A 16,924-nucleotide genomic window follows, 5' to 3' on the forward strand; every position below is an offset into this window, starting at 1 on the left:
AAAGTACATACCTTAATTAAAAAATACTTTATTGTTCAGCAGTGCTAACCATCATCTGAGCTTTCAGTGAGTTGTAATCACTGATCGCCATAACAAATATAATAAGGATTAAAAAACGTTTAAAATACTGCGAGAATTACCAAAATGTGACAAGAAACGCTAATGCTGTTGAAGAAATGGTGCCGACAGACTTGCTCAATGCAGGGTTGCCACAACCCTTCAATTTGTGAAGAACACAAGATCTGTGAAGCACCATGAAGTCAAGTGCAACACCACAAGGTAGGCCTGCATCTAATGTTGAGTAGTGACCCGAGAAAGAATAAAACCGGGCAAGAGTTGGAGTTAAAATGGCAGGGAAGGAGTCTATTTCCGATAGGAGGGTTAAGGACGGTCTTTTTGATGAGGTGCCACTGAGCAGCGATCTGAGTGAAGTGAGAGAGAAAGAGAGAGATAATGACTGGAAAGAGGAGTGAAGAGGGAGTATCCTTGGGAAATCGTAAGCTTGGAAGCTCATTGTAGTAGGAATGAATAACAGGGAGGCGGTTTAGGGTGGGAGGGAAGGTATGGACATGTCTTGGAGATGTAGCCAGAAGCTAGATTGAAGACTTGGAGGGCATGCTAAGATTTGATATTGCACGAAGCACGATGGGAAGCCATTGGTGGGTACTGAGCAGGGGTGTACACGATTAGGCTTCCATTTGAATTGGATCATCCTGGCTGCTACAGGGAATGGATTCAAGAGTAAGAAGCAGGGTGATGAGAGGCTACTTTGATCTTCCTGGTGCACCATGATGGTAGTTTGAATTGGGATGGTGGGGTGGTGAAAAGTAGTAGTAAAATTTGGAGTATATTTTGAATGTACATCTGAAAGAATTTTTTGATACACTGAATGTATGATGTGAAATATTAAAGCAAGGATGACTCCAAGGATTTTGGCTTAAGTAAGTGGATGAACAAATGACTAGCTTACTGGCATAATAAAGATTGGGAAATGAGCAGGTTTGGGATGTTGTTTGCTTTTGGACTGGGTTAGTTCGAAATGACTCTTCAGCATCTAAGTAGAGCAGTCAAGGAGACACTTTGATACGTGAGTCTGAGGTTCAGTGGAGAGGTTAGGAGATATAAATTGTGGAGTGGTCTGCACACAGCATTGTGTTGTAGGATACCGACACTGTTTTAGTACTCATGTACAACAGAGCTACACTCTGCATTGAAAACTCACAATACACAGATTGCACTTCACTATCCTCTTTAAAAAAACCACCCTCCCACCCATACAGCATAACCTCATTGCTCTATAACGTAGAGTTCTTTTCTCTCAGATATTTGAAGGCAACTGAGAAGTCTGTGTATTGTACTCAGAGACCACAGAGACAAATTAGGGCACCCCACCCGAGTAGATATTCTCTAAAACATTTTTCAAAAATATATAACCACTACCGTGTGTCCCTGAATGTATTCATTTTTTTAATCACTAAATTATTCAATATGTACAATGAATATTTGCTACGAATTTATATTTACAAATATGGCAGAATATATAGCTTAAAGAACATTTGTCATCAGTTTGGGAAAGAGAACAATGTCTCCATTAAATAATTTTGTGAAAATGCAAGATCATCTTAAACTAAATGTCAGGATTTATGGCATAAATACAAAATACAGAAGAATTTGAAGGACAGAAATCTAACCCCCCCAAAACAAATTAGGGTACCCCAAAGGTGCCAAGTGTGCAATTCTGGAACACCTCAAAAAGCTTAACTTAAAAGAATTGAAAAGCAATTCTGAAGTACTCTCCAGACTAACTCTCCTATTGCTAACCCTCCTATTGAAGGGCATTTCAAGGTCATCATACATAATCTAGCTTCAAGGTCATTCTGAAACCATGCTGACCTACAGTAGCCTGAATTGTTTTATATCTAAAATTCCTAAAGTGACCCCAGAGGACAGATTCAGGATATGGTAACAAGGGAAGTTCAAGGAGAATTCCTAAAGATATCCACTAATATCACTAAGTAACTTTTTGGGAGAGACTTGCCTGGGCCCCTCCTATCTCTCCTTCATTCTTGGATTCAGCCCAAGAAACTCCTGGTATCTAAAGGGTTTGCAACTTCACAATGAAAGACCTGTTTTGGTGAAGGCCCATTTCCCTCTGTGTGTGTGTGAGGGGAGGGGGACATAACAAGGGAGATTTCAAGCATTCGTTATGTTATTTATAGCTTTCTTCTCCATATAGGTTGAAGCAGGTTGGATGTGCCTTTCAGTATTTGCTCAAATTGATAGAATTGCCTCTCCCCTCATTCATTTTTTAGTTGGTGGATGCATTTTGGCTACTGGATGCCTGTCCGTGGCTGCTCCTGCCCTGCTCTTATCAGATGTTTGTGTCTCTATCATTTCTTTCACTGGGATACCAGTAGCTAGAGTGCCTCATCCTTTCTGTGCTCCCCAATGTTCTATATTTTTACAGCAGAGAATGCATTCAAAGTTACAAAGGTATTTTTCCTTGATCCAGTTAAGATTCACTGAGTTAACTGAAGAAGGATCATGAACAAATAAATTTCCCTTTTTCAGGGAAGGGTCAGCTCTGGAGGTCAGAGAAGCTGGAAAAAATAATGTTCTTATGTGGCTACTCACTGTAGCAATGAAACTTAATTTTCTCGTACTGGAATTATTTTTCAGAAACAATCAACCAAGAGGACACGTCTAACACTGGGGCTCCTTCCTCCTTTATCCATGCTACTCTGCTGTCTGCATTGTTCCACATTGTTTATACAGAATCCACAGCTGTTATGCTGCCCTTCAAATAATAATGGACTTTATCACACTGGGTAGAAATTTACTTGTTATAAATTGAATTATTTAGGGGTTTTTTAAAAGACAATTTAGAGAGCTTTTAATTCAGTAACTTAGGATCAAGGCTTCTGACTATCAGAAGACTGTGGCAGTGTACAAACGTGGCAATGTCATTTTGACAGGTGCAGACTGAAAATGAAAGCATATCTACAACCACATTTCTTCAATGTGATAAGTTCTGAGGGCATTCAGGGATTATTATTTTAAAAATATGCTTGCTGCCTGCCACTCTGCTACCAAAAATAAGCTAGGCTGAGGGGGGTTAAGTGTTAGAGGACATTCCTGGGAAGTATTTCATTTGAACCATTTGTGACAAAGCATTTCTGAACTCTTTTTTACTACCTTCTTTCTCTGCTTTGCAGCCAAGCCAGTTTATGTCAAAAGAGCTGGGACTGGTTTTTGTTTCTTTTTTTTAACCAAATATACTTTTTACTGCCAAAATGTGTAATGGACAAATTAATTAAAGCTGGTAGTTTATCTCAGTCGTATCAGAGCATCTAACTATTAATGGGAGTCAGCACCATCAAACATACCATGTACTATAATACTGTTTGAGGAGACATGATAGAGGATTGGGAAAAAAAATCATTGAGTGTTTGAGCCGGAAAATCTGAAGTCAGGGAGCTCAAAAGTTCTTTGTTAAATAGTCTGGTGACCTTGAACTTACTTTGCCTATCTGATCCTGGGTCATCAGCTATGAAATGCAGCCCAAAATGCCTGGCCAGAGAGAGTCGATTATTGTTAGAATAGTGAAAATCATCATTGATTTGGATAGGCACATTGCACTATATAAACCCAATGCTTCATGAGTTTACACTGAACGGGTTTGGAAACTACTGCCTGTGCACGCTTTTACGTCCAGTTCCCTGCAGGTATGGCAGTTTATTTTCAGAAAAGAACGAGGGGAAAGTTGCCCTGCCCATAGAGCAGTCCCAGAGAGGTTTTGCGGAGTGGAGGTACAGAGAACTGGCTTTGGGGTGCTTAAAATCCTGACCGGAGGACACAGCCACTTCTCCGGGAGGAGAGGTGTCATTCGAGTCCTTTATAAAAGGGCAAGGATGAAAGTGACCACCCGCCACACAGCGTGGCACCAGGGTTCACTGGGAGGAACCATTCCAGGAAATGACCCAAGATAGTGACAGTGTCACTAAGATATTTACATATACGCCGAATACTCACTGCAGGAGGGAGGGAGCGAGGAGGACTCGGGGAAGATTCAGGGGCGAGACGGACAGAGGGAGGGATACAGGTTCCAGAGGCTTCGGTTTTTAGGGCTCTGGTGGATCCGTGAGAGTGCCCTTGAGGAACAAGGCTCTGAGAGGGCTGGGAGCAATCGCCGGGCAGCGGCGGTTACAGTCAGTCCCCAGGGCTCGCGCACTCTTTCCCGGGCACCTGCTCAGGCAGTTCCTGCGAGCCCAGGGCAGCAGCCTGCGGCCCCCAACTCCCACGAGGGTCTCGGGTTCGATCATCCCGGCCCCACCCAGACCGCCGCTGCCGCATCCCACTTGCCTTCCCAGTAACGGTTTCTGGACCCGTGGCCTCCGACCCCTCCCCCTTCTCCCGGCTCCCGAGAGCCGCAGTGCCGCGCAGTTTGGAGAGGGGTAATCCGCCCCGGAACCGACGTGAGCTGCCCCGGGGCGGGGTCCGTGGAGGCGGCTCGGGGATCTTCCCTCCCTGAATTCCGGCCGGAGGTCTCTGCACCCCAGCCGGGGTTTGCACCCGCCCCCCCCACATCCCCCGCCCTCCCCTGGAACGCCCCCTCCGCTCCTCCCCGTCGGCCCCGCGCCCGCTCCTTCCACCTCCTTCCCCCGCCCCCGCCTCGCGGCGCGGCTCCTGTCCCCCTCCCCCTCCGTCTCTCCCGCCCCCCGCTCCCCCGCGGCGCGGCTCTCACGCGCTGCCGAATTCAGCGCCGCCTCCATCAGAGCCGAGCCGGCGGCTCTGCGGAGCAGCAGCCTCTGCCGCCGCCGCCGGGCCTTCCGCGTCCCCTCCCCGTCCCGCCCCCCCCAGCCCCTGGCGTCCCGGTCCCCCTCCCCACACTCCTCCCTCCCTCCACTCCTCCCTCCGTCCTCCCTCCCCCTCCGTTCTCCCTTCTGCTGCTACCCGAGCCCGGCCCGCCAGCTGGGCTGGCAGGAGGGCGGCGGCGGCACCACCATGAGCTTTGAGGGCGGCCTCAGCGGCAGTCTGTGCCGCGGGGCGGAGAGCGGGGACACCGAGCCGCCCCCGTCACCTCCCCCGCCGCCGCCGCCGCCGCCGGGAGAGCCGGCCTCGGTCCCCGCGCCCCCACGCTACCTGCCACCGCTGCCCGCGCCGCCCGCGTCCGCTGAGCGCGCCGCGGGACCAGACGAGCCGCCGACGGAGGTGGTCCCGCGGCGCCGGGGTGCGGACGAGCTGCCGCCGCCGCCGGCGCCCCTGCCGCCCGCCGGCCAGGAGGTGTCGGCGGCTGGCGACTCCGGGGAAGGTCCGAGGCGCCTTCCGGAGGCGGCGGTCACTGAGGCGGCGGCAGCGGGGAAGGGCGTCCCCGGGGAGCCTGAGGCCGGCGCGGGCGGGGAGGGCGAGCGGCGGGGCGCCGGCGACCAGCCCGAGACGCGCTCGGTGTGTAGCAGCCGCAGCAGCAGCAGCGGCGGTGGCGACCAGCGCGCCGGGCACCAGCACCAGCACCACCAGCCCATCTGCAAGATCTGCTTCCAGGGCGCGGAGCAGGTAAGGCCCTGCGGGACCTCGGAGCAGCTGGCAGTGGGCTCTGGTCAGGACTGGACCGGCTCCTGCCCTGGACGATCGACCTTTCAGCACCACGGACAGCGCTCGCCTTCCGCGTTCCTCGCTATCCCTGCTTGTCTGTCTGGCCAACTAAGCTGCTACTTGTGTTCCCTTTTCCCTTTCTCTGAAGGCAGATGAAAATGTCCCGGTGGCGAATGCAGGTTTAATTTGATTTACACTTATTTTTTTTTTCCTACCTGGTTTTGCAATTACGCATTCCTCAGGTGCTTTAATGATCATGCCCTAAGTATCTCTTTTGTGAATTGCTAAATGGATTTTGGTTTATATGTAGAAACGAACCTATATCCCTTTTTCTACAAATGTATCCTGAGGAAGTCTTAGAATATAGTCTGGGGGTGAGTCATGCCTAAACTAGAAAGGGCAGGGTCTTCACATATTGCAAATTATGTTGACTTAATCTCACTGATGTGAAGAGCGTATTACAGTTTTTACAAGAGAAATAGGAATGTACTTTGACCTTGTGAAAGAAAGCCTATTTAGCTAACAGTGTATTTTATATTTTGTTAGAAACATAAAAACTAAAATTAAAAACTTCATTAGAGGTGGATGCAAACTTATATGAGAGTGATCATGGAGACAACAGGATATCTCTTACAAAATGTGTGGTCTGAGAAAACATTAGGTTTAATATTTTTAAAAGTAAGGAAATTGCGTAAGAATATGCAGGCTTTCAGGAATATAGTGCCCTAAGTCAATATTTATGATGCCACATTTAGAAAAAAATAAAAGCATTGCAAGCTACTTTCTGGGATGCCATGCATTTCTTCTTTAGCGATGATTAAGAATAACTGCAGAGGAAATGCATCTGACCATCCACTTAAAAGTTATTAAAGAGATTTAATAGTACAGCTTTCCCCCAAGGGTATTGGGAGCTCTATCTTGCAGACATTTTGTATGTTGGTAGAACATTTATGTCATAACTCCAAGCAATATCTTTGAAATAGTTTTAAGACTTAAGTTTCATTCCCATCAGAGATATAAAAATTTAATTTTATGTTCTAAGATAGTTTGATGCTTGTATCCTTCTGGGTAAATGGCTTTGTAAGAAAAGAAAGCAAGTTTTAAGTTTTTTTTTTTTTTTTTTTTTAATAGAGACATGAGTATAAATATTCACATGAGCTGGTTTCTTTTCAGGGAGAGTTGTTAAATCCCTGCCGCTGTGATGGGTCAGTTCGATACACACATCAGCTGTGCCTGCTAAAGTGGATCAGCGAGAGGGGTTCCTGGACCTGTGAGCTCTGCTGTTACAGATACCATGTCATAGCCATTAAAATGAAACAACCTTGCCAGGTAAACACTCATGACATTTTTTTCCCTGAAATGATTTTACTAAACATGTGTGCCCTTGAGTTTAGTTACTACTAAGGATATTTACATATGCTACTTACAAACATTTTATACAAATCAAAATAAAGCCAAGGTTTAGAATTTATTGAGTTGTGCTTTGAGAAATCTGAGACATTATTATCTGAGAAACTCAAGAGACATTTTATTCAAATGGTTTCCTTTATTAATTTGTTGCTTTTTGATAAACTTATGCCCATATTTTTTCTAAAAGGGCAAGTTGGTAAACTGTCTTATACTTCAATCAAATCAATTATTATTAATTAAAAACATTACACAATTTATTTTAATAATATTTTTGTTAATTTAAGCATTGAAGCCCAGAATGGGCTCCATTTATGGGAGACACATGCAAGTAAAGCGGAACTTTACAATCTGGAAACTTCAGTTGAATCTATTAGTTTTAATCTGAAAACTTTTTTCACTTAACCAGGCTCTTTTTCATATGATGCTGCATTTGGAAGCTTTGGCTACTTTCATTTGCTGTGTTCAGCTACATAGTAGCTGAAATTGTGTATATTCTTAAAATTTTTGTGTATAATCACATAAAACACAATACCCATAACCCTACAAATGCCCTTGGAAAAATAGGCTTTGGTTTTTTTCATGGTGGAACTGATTCAGATTCTTTGAATAGACTGGTGGGATGTAAAATTCAAAATATTAAGAATGACATTAAATTAAAGCAGAATAGTGTGTAATTGATGAGATCTGGTAGTGACATGGGGCTGAAGTTAAGCAGATGTTAAAGAGTAGGTTCAAAACAGACGAAGGATGCAGTAGAAGGAAGAGGGGGGAGGGGATTGAAAAGTTAGGAGGGGAAGAAAGTCATAAAATCTGTAAGGTGACCTCTTTGTTAGAGTGAATTACAAAATGATATTTAGAAACAAAGTTGATATGAGTGTGATGATGATAGCTTAGATCATGCCTGAGAAAGTAACTTTCCAGGACTATGTTATACGCATAAAAAACTCAGTACTCTTAATGAATGGAAATCAGTTATAAGGTTCCTAGAGTGTGGATTCTTCTACCTAGGAGCAATTTATTCTCAGATAAAGTTTTATTAATTGTCTGACATTTCTGTTACGGATGACCAACAAACTGAGCATTACTCTCATTTATGGTTTTCTACCTTGCTGGTGTGAGGCCTATCAGATTTAGCATTTATCACATTCGTGCTTTTATAACCTGGCAGAAATCCATTTCTTCATGGTGTAGGATCAAACAGGAAGTATGTTTTGGCACCCCCCCCTTCACTTGCCGTATCCCTCTGTCCTAAGTATAGAGCCCTCCATAGCTGTGAGTGGGTGGTTCCTTGGATGTAGAACAGAAGAGAGAATAAATAATAATATTAATAGAGAACATTTGCTGACTACTTACCCTGTGCCAGGCACTGTTCTAAGTGCTTTACATATGCTGATATTGGTGTTTAATCTTCATAACAAACCTATTAGGTAGGGAACAGTGTGATCACTATTTTACACAAATGAAAACTGAGACAGACACAGAAAAGTTACACAACTTCTACTAGGTACATATCTAGTCAAAGGCAAAGGCAGGATTCAAATTTAGTCGGTCTGGCTCTGAGGTCCATGGTCTTAGCCTCCATGCCCCATAGTTCTCAGTTCCATCATAGCCATTTCTGGGCCTATCATGGCTTGTCCTGTGCAAAGCTGAGTCACTCAGGAACTGGTTTTAGCTTGTGTCTCTAAGATGGTCTAGAAATGCTTTGACTATTTATTGTTGTATAACAAACCACCTCAAATACTTGGTGGTTTGAGCGACAATCAGTTATGATCCCTTCAGAGCCTGGGTTGACTGAGGTCAGCTGGAAGGTTCTTCTCCATATGTGGTGCCAGCCTGGAGCCATAGTCATCCAGACGTTTGACTAGATTGGAGCATCCAGGATGGCTCACTCATATGACTTGTTCTTCGTGCTGGCTGGTCGCTGGAAGCTCAGCCGGACTGTCAACTGGTGCCTCAGTTCTCTTTCCATGTGACTTGGATTTTTCACAGTATGCTGGTTGAGTTCCAAGTGCCTACAGATCTCTTAAGGCCCGATCTTGGAAGTGACATAGTTTCATGTATGCTGCATTCTCTTGATTAAAGCAAGTCACAGGACCAGCCCACATTCAAGAGAAGGGAAAATAGACTTCACCTTTGGAGTCTGCCCTCCTTTAAAGAGAGCGGCTATCTTTAATCCACAATAGGAGATAGCTTCAAAAAATAGCTCTATCTGCCTATCCTGGTCTCTGCGTCAAGTACTCGTTAGGCCCAGATAGGTCAACAGGCACCGCCATAACTTCCCTCCTAGCGCTCAGAAATAAAGAAAGCTTGAAAAAAATGCGTGGGCGGTTGATTCCATCAGTGATGCTTGGTACATACTCTCAAGGACTTTCAGAAGTGATTACTACCATGAGGTACCTTGTAGTGCTCAGAGGGATATGGGAATAGAGAAGGAAAAGGAGCAGCTAACCAGAAAGTGTGTGTGTTTGTGTGTATGTGAGGGTCTTGTGCTGCAAAGAGTCTAAAACTTTAGTTTTACTTGTTTTTCTCGTTGAGATTAGAGTTCTTTGAGAACTTGGGTCTAAAATTCCCCATTCCTTTGGATTTTAGTGATGTTCAGCAACATGACCCAGTAGAAAACTGATGTATCTTCTAAACATATTTAAACCTTAATTGCTGTGTCATTAGCAGTAGGAGTTAATTAAGACATTCCAAGTAATTAACATGCATTTACCCTCCTACCTACTTGCAGAATCTATTTTATTGATTAACATATTCAGGTTGGTGCACTAATAATATTTTAAGAGTAAAAGCCAGTTCTGTTTTGAATCTCATAGTGTGGTATAAAATTAGTGGAATCTAAGGATATATAAGATCAAATTTATCTTGAGATGTTGGTGACATTAACTAATTAAGCTATATTCAAGTTTATGAATCCTTTCAGTTCTTGTTCAAGAGATACAGATGTTTGAAGAGATAACATTTATTTGGTAACATATTGTATGGGAAACTTAAGACTTGTTATAAAAGACTGAGCACACTGCCTAAACATAGAAAAACACACTATAAATGGAAGGTACTCCCTGTGTTACCTTGCACAACTTACAACTTGTGCCTCGTTAGCTCATTTTTTAAAAGTGATCTCTAAACCCAGCATCGGGCTGGAATGCGGGACACTGAGATCAGGAGACACAGGCTCTACCAACTGAGCCAGCCAGGCGTCCCTGTTAACTCATCTTTAAAAGACCATAAGGGCACCTATTTTATTCACTATTTTGAGGACTAAATACATAATATATGTAAAGCGGTTAGAGTAGTGCCCAGCACAGAGTAGGTGCCATTTTAATGTTGGCTCTGATTATTATTACTTGTTCATTCAGCTAATGGAGGGGGACCTTCGGTCGCTCATGGGTCCCTGTTGTGTCCTGCAATCTCTTGTCACCAGCGTGAAGTTAAGGACTTCTCTTTCCGTATCATTCTTTTCCCCTGGATGTTCACCCCCTGCTTTTTCTGGGAGAGCCCATCTCAGTGTCTGAACAAATTTGTTTTTGTAAATAATGAATGAATCAGCATTTAGAAAATGCAGGGGTATAATGCGATATAATGATCTCAGCACATAGAAGCATATGTACTCTCCAGATATCCCTCCCCATGGGTCCCTATTGGAGTCTGCTCGTAATCGGAGTTACGAGATGCTTCCACAGATAGCCAAGCCCAAAGCAGTGCTGTTCAGCTTCTCAGACATCATTTGTTTACACTTTGGAAATCCCCCTGCTGGGTGGGATGTGTGTGAGTAGGAGGAGGTTGGAGAAGCCCCAGAGATCCCTGGGGGGTGATCCCAAAGAGGCACAGACAGTTGGCAGAGCATCAGTCAGAGTGAATAGTGGTGTCCTTCAGCTTTCCTTCTTCCTGCCTTACTTAGAGTACCAAAGGAAAGGACTAGCAAGGAACTTGCCTTGGGCGGCATTGAGAGTTGCATGTGGGCCGTATACCCTTGTGAATATTAGGCCCGTGGACATTTTTACTAGCCTGTAACATTATTATCGGCATTCTGCTTACAGCTTTTCCTTTCAACACTTACAGTGTGCAGTCCGCAACAGGTCTTCGCATAGCAGTAAGAGCGACGGGAAAGTCTCCTGGGAGGGAGAAAGACTTGGGAGTGTTTTTCATTTTTATCCATATTCTTAAAAACCCTGGGGCTCATCGTGACAATTTTGAATTAGAGAGGACGTTGGCTCCAGGTAGGTTCCTAGGGGCTCATGTTCTGGACCTTATTTGTAAAGTGTTTCTAGAACTTTAACTTCTCAAGGAACCTGGAGTCATTATTTCCCTGAAAGGGGTGGTCTGCCTTCAGAAGTGAGGTAGTCATTCTCATGATAGAGCTGATGCACTAGGAGAAGTTGGCAAGTTATTCTAGAAAATCGACTGTGATTTTGAAAACGCAATAAAACATCAGAGCATGAGCTTTATCAGTATTGCGTGCTGTCATTTGAGAAATACTTCAAGGCATTTGCATTTTACGGTTTAAAAATGTCTGCCTGCATACAACCTGTTTGGCGTGGTGAGCCTCCCCTTTTCTTTTTCTTTTCCTAAGTGTTGTTCTTACTAGCATTCTCTGTAGGTTTACTAGCAAATGGCAAGCTGAGGAGAAGCTTTTCATTACCATGCCTGAACAACTGAGAAACAACATTAAAATGTAATATTTAAATGCATATGTTGGCATATTTTATAGATAATTAAAAATGTCAAAATAAACAAAGAACACATCATGAGGCAATTTGCTCGCCTTTGAAATTATTTTTGTTTCACTTGCTTACTAATTCTCAAAACACATGAATCTTCATTGTACTCACTAGAACAGATTAACGGTTCTCCGCTGAATAAAATATGTAAATTACACTTTGTGTACTACTCACAAGCCGTCTTACTTATTGTATAGGCCACATGTACTGGGATTTTACAATTTGTCTCAAGGCCAGATTGTTCTGAGATGGTAGTTAAAAGAGACAGCGTCCATTTAGGTATCGTGTGCTGGTTTTGGCTTCTACCTTTTATCGAAAGAGGATTGGGGATGGTGTTGCCCGGATGGATGATACTCTGTGAAACTGTCTTCTACACACATTTCCTTTTGTACATTCCTTACCTCTTTTAAAGTGGATTTCAACTTGGATACCTTTCTGTTCTTTACTTTCTTGGCCCTTCTACCCAGTTGCCTGTAGAAGAAAGAACCCCTACCCCTACCCCTACCCCCACCCCTGCTGGGGTGGAGCTGGGCAGACTTTTTGGTCAAAGCAAGTTATGGTAGCAGGAAAATTTGGTAGTGGTTGGGTAGAAGATCCTTGCTATGGCTCCAAAATGTCTTCGCTTGATGACATTTATCTCGTTATGTAAACCAGAGGTTAGAAAATCTGTTCTGTAAAGGGCCAGAGAGTAAATATTTTAGGCTTTGAGGGCCTAAAATATTATAGTTACTGTCTTAGCATGAAAGCAGTCGTAAACATTGTATGAAGGAATGAGTGTGTCTGTGTTCCAGTAAGTCTTCACTTGTAGGCCCTGAAATTTGAATTTCATGTAACCTGAACGTGTCGGGAAATCATATCCTCCTTTTGTCTCCCCCCAACCCCAGCCATTTAAAATTTAAAAACTTGTGGGCAACACAAAAAGAGGTGGTGAGCTGGATTGGGCCCACATGGATTTGGCATAGTTTGCCAAGCCCTGATTTAAACAAATTGAGTATCGATATGGGCATAGGTGTTTTCTGACCTCTTAGAAAATGAAATGGGTGAAATGTTCCAAAATTTGTATGTTTCTTTGTAATTTTGAGTGAAATCATCATAAACCTGTATCATTCAGAAAACAGTGGCACTGTATCTCCATAACAAAATGCCATTAACTTAATACTAAATATTAAAACCATTGTTTCTTCTAGACCATTTCTTGGTTGTATCAGACTCAAACCCTCCATTTCCAGGAGCAGCTTTAGTTAAGTTAGAAGCAGAAGGCAGAGACATCCCAAAATAAGCCCTCAATGTCCCTGGAATGGGCCACCTTCTCATCTCCTTGAGTTGTAGAATGCATTTTAGAGAGAGTTCACAGATCCATTCCCAAAGCAAGTCCTTCCAGGCTATCTGCAACTCAATAGGTATGCTTAGAATACCCCCTTTTGAGTGTCTTAAAAAAATATTTAGTTTGATTGGGGTTCCAAGCTTGCCTTCTAGGAGGACAAGCTTATCAGTGAGTGGAAGGGTTTTAGAACAAATTTCGTAACACAGCTCAACATCGCTTGGGAAAACTTCTCTTTCTTGGTCACTCTGTGATCATTCAGTGAATACTTGTGGAGTGAATGAATGAATGAATGAATGCAGAAGCGAATGTCTTGTAAGATGAACAGAACCATGGGGGTCATGTTCATATTCGTGCAGCGAGAACATGTCTTAGGAAAACGAGTTGCATTCGTTGCTCACACATCAGCCGTCTAGACTGGCTGTTAGTTCTCAACTTGTTCTTAAATTGCTCTTCTAATAATTCTATTCCCAGTGTGCCACGGCGAAGTATGTTCAGTTGTTCAGAGCACAGGAAAAAGCCTTAAGAGTAATAGAGGGATCTATTTTTAAAATCTAAAATTAAAAAAAAAAAAAGTTTCCAGAGAGACATGTCTGCTCTTTTCACAAAATAAAATGTCATGAAAAGAAACTCTGTGAATGTAGAATTACCCATGTGTGACACACTTGCTTTCTTGAGATTGTCACTGGTTGACAGATTTCATCTAGGGTTTGTTCTGAGAATTTGACTAATTTGTTGGAAATTTTGCTGTATGATCATGGGTATAGATGAGCTGCTAAGCATATCTACTCGGTAGAATTTTTTGGGGTGGAATATGTCACCTGATTGAAAACAAGGTGACTTTTTTTTTTTTTGACAAAAGGTCTGTACAGTTGTAACATAACTTCAAACTTGCTTTTTCTACCGGTGATAACAATACTCCAACACAGGGACATGTAGCAAGAGAACAGACTATTCCTTCCTTGCTCATTTCCTGCTTGGTATGTGGCTTTGCCGTGATAAACTTGGCTTCCTTCTATTTTCGGACCTTGTAAGAGAAGAATGTGGTATGACTGAGGGCAAATCGAGTGTGCTTCTGACCCTTCAGAGCAGCAGGGAGGGGACCAACGGGAGATAGTTGCCTATAATTACAAGTAAATGGATGGTAGAATCAGAGGTCTCTCCAGGAAAAACTACACTGTGGCTTGTGCTTTCTGTATCCTTGGATATTTGACAACATCTTCCCTGGGAGCGTAACTTAGAGTTCAACAACTGCTCGACATGATTTAGCCAAACAGAAGTCCCATGTAAGTAGAGGTGGATGGTCTCAGCGGGAAGCAGTCACCTGGAAGCGTTTCTATAGAGGTCAAGTCAATAAGAGAACTTACTGAGGATACATTTCTTATTCCATCCTTCCTTTTAGGTGTGGTATGCTCTGGAAACTCCTGTCCAAAACCTGTGCTCTCTCTCCAGTTTTTATCCCTTCAAGACAGTTCACTTTGATAACACTTGGGCAGTGTTTACTTATCATAGTAATAGAGTGTCATTGCCTTAATGTGCCTTTTGGTTTTGTTTCTCATTTTGGTATGCTAATTATGTGCAAGTGGCCAAAGCTTAATTTGGGCACAGGGGGCCCTCCCATATGCATCTAGCTCTAATTACAGGCACCCTCTTGGCACTCCTTTGTTATATATGGATGTGCACTTGTGCTGTCACGCTCATTTGTGTCATGACTCTGAGTTACGATATAGTTCAAATAAACAAGGAACTATTTCAAGAAATGTATACAGTCTCGCCTTGGTTTGTTCAGCCTGTTAAAAAAAGATTTTTAAGAATGATAACGTTTCTCACAAGTATCAAGGAATTTTACTTATATTCTTGTGAAAGAATATTCCAGAATATTCCAGGAAATACTTTTGCTCTTTTCTACCCCCCCACTGCCTCCCCAGTATTAACTTCTTTTCTATGCTACATTTGCAATTTTTTTACATAAATAAGTATGTAGGAGGAATCTCTTATTAATTAAAAAAAAAGAACTTAAAAAGTTTAGAGTAGAACAGAGCATAGGATTTCCTAGAAATATATTCAGCATTTAGTAAATATTTGTTTTATGCTCATTCCATCTTTTTCTTCCTTTTCTCGATAACATCGTCCCTTATTTTTTTCGTGGAAGCAAGTAGATGGGAGCTTGCCAGGGGAAGCTCCAGTCTTTTTAGAGAGGAGAGGTTATCGATCCTTACCCACATTGTATCCTCTAGGACCAAGCATGCCCAAGCTCAAACCTGGAAGTTGAAAGAAACTTTTGATTGTAAGACCACCTTTTCATCCTTTCTGAAACTGTTTTCCTTTACTTTTATGGTGGACTTTCAGTCCTACAGCTATAGCTTCTATTAAAGTCATTTTCAGATCTCGGCAAGACTTCTCAGCAATTTGAGAAGTAGTATAAAAAAGTGAAAAAATGCAAAGCCAACAAGATTATAAGTAATTGTGCCAAAATTTGTTGGGTAGCTTTGGATGGCACATGGTTCTTAGAGTATGGAGGGAAAGACTCTTGGATATTGAAAACTTTTTGAGTAATTTGGTGAAACATGTAACAGTGGGTGACTCATCTCCCTACCTCCTGCCTGCCTCTTCTCTCTGACCTACATTCTACTGAAACTGAAGGTAGTAACTATTACAGAAAACAAAATTTGAAATAGAATATGCTACTTTCATTTTGGACATGATTAAGCTCTACTACAGTAAACATTAGGGGGAAAATACCAACCATTCCTTGAGTTGCTTATAGGGAAAATTTCAATGCTAAGTGATGATGAGTGCGTGGAGATTGTTAATATAATAGGGCATAGCGATGGGTTAATGTGTGTTTATTTTTGGTCTAGAAGATGATTTTACTCATGTCAGGGGTTAGCCTCAAAATATTTCATCTTTGTTATTTCCTTTTTTTTCTTTTTCTTTTTTTTAGATTTCATTTATTTATTTGACAGAGATAGAGACAGCCAGCGAGAGAGGGAACACAAGCAGGGGGAGTGGGAGAGGAAGAAGCAGGCCTCCAGCGAAGGAGGCCGATGTGGGGCTTGATCCCAGAACACCGGGATCATGCCCTGAGCCCAAGGCAGACGCTCAACGACTGAGCCACCCAGGTGCCCCGATCTTTATTATTTCCTACCAAGAATTATATAATCAACACTTTTCTGTTGATTATGTTTTCCTGCATCTAACAAATTAACCACTATTATGTAGCAGGCACTGTTCTAGGCCCTAGAGCTACAGAGTTAGGTAAACCTCTGCTTCTTATTTTAAATCGTTGATGGTGAGGGATAGACTGTAAGCAAATAAATTTTAAAAACTAGGTAATTACAGATTACATTGATACTTCTACTGGAAATAAACTGAGTGGTTAAAACAGGGCATGCTTGTGTGAGCCGTGTGGTCCTGGATTAGAGTTGGAGACATCAGTATAAATTCATGTTTTGCTTAAGATAAATACAAATATTTATAGATATTTGCTTATGCAGGGGTTAGTATACACTCATCCATTTCCTAGCTCTGTCTGTTGAGAGGGCCTAATGGTAGTGACACTCCAGTAATAGCACCAGATCTTGGTTTCCAATACCATTTTCCAATAAAGGGGACCAGTCACATACAAAATGGTGTTCTTACACAAGATGAGACTGGAGTATCTTGTACCAGAAAGTAAAGAAGTGCTCAAAAAAAAAAAGGATGGAGGCATAGCAAGACAACATAAAGGCCAACCTTAAATGGCTAAATCTGGAACACTTTGAGCAATGAAGTAAATAATATAGTATTGGATTATAACTCAAACTATAACATAAACATCCATGAGTACATACTGATATAAATAAATGATTGAATAAGTGAGTGGAGGAGAAGAGACAAA

General features: G+C 42.6%; 1 protein-coding gene across 1 annotated transcript in view; it reads left to right on the forward strand.

Moving 5' to 3' along the window:
• The first annotated feature begins 5,004 nt into the window (after positions 1-5,004).
• Positions 5,005-16,924, forward strand: part of MARCHF11 (membrane associated ring-CH-type finger 11) — a 95,658-nt gene continuing 83,738 nt past the window's right edge. Inside the window, exons 1-2 of the mRNA XM_008689917.2 lie at positions 5,005-5,553; positions 6,766-6,921. Coding sequence (XP_008688139.2) covers positions 5,005-5,553; positions 6,766-6,921 — 705 coding nt within the window. The remainder of the gene's footprint in view (positions 5,554-6,765; positions 6,922-16,924) is intronic.

This window comes from Ursus maritimus, unplaced genomic scaffold, assembly GCF_017311325.1.
Source record: "Ursus maritimus isolate PB19 unplaced genomic scaffold, ASM1731132v1 scaffold_15, whole genome shotgun sequence".
Taxonomy (NCBI): domain Eukaryota; kingdom Metazoa; phylum Chordata; class Mammalia; order Carnivora; family Ursidae; genus Ursus; species Ursus maritimus.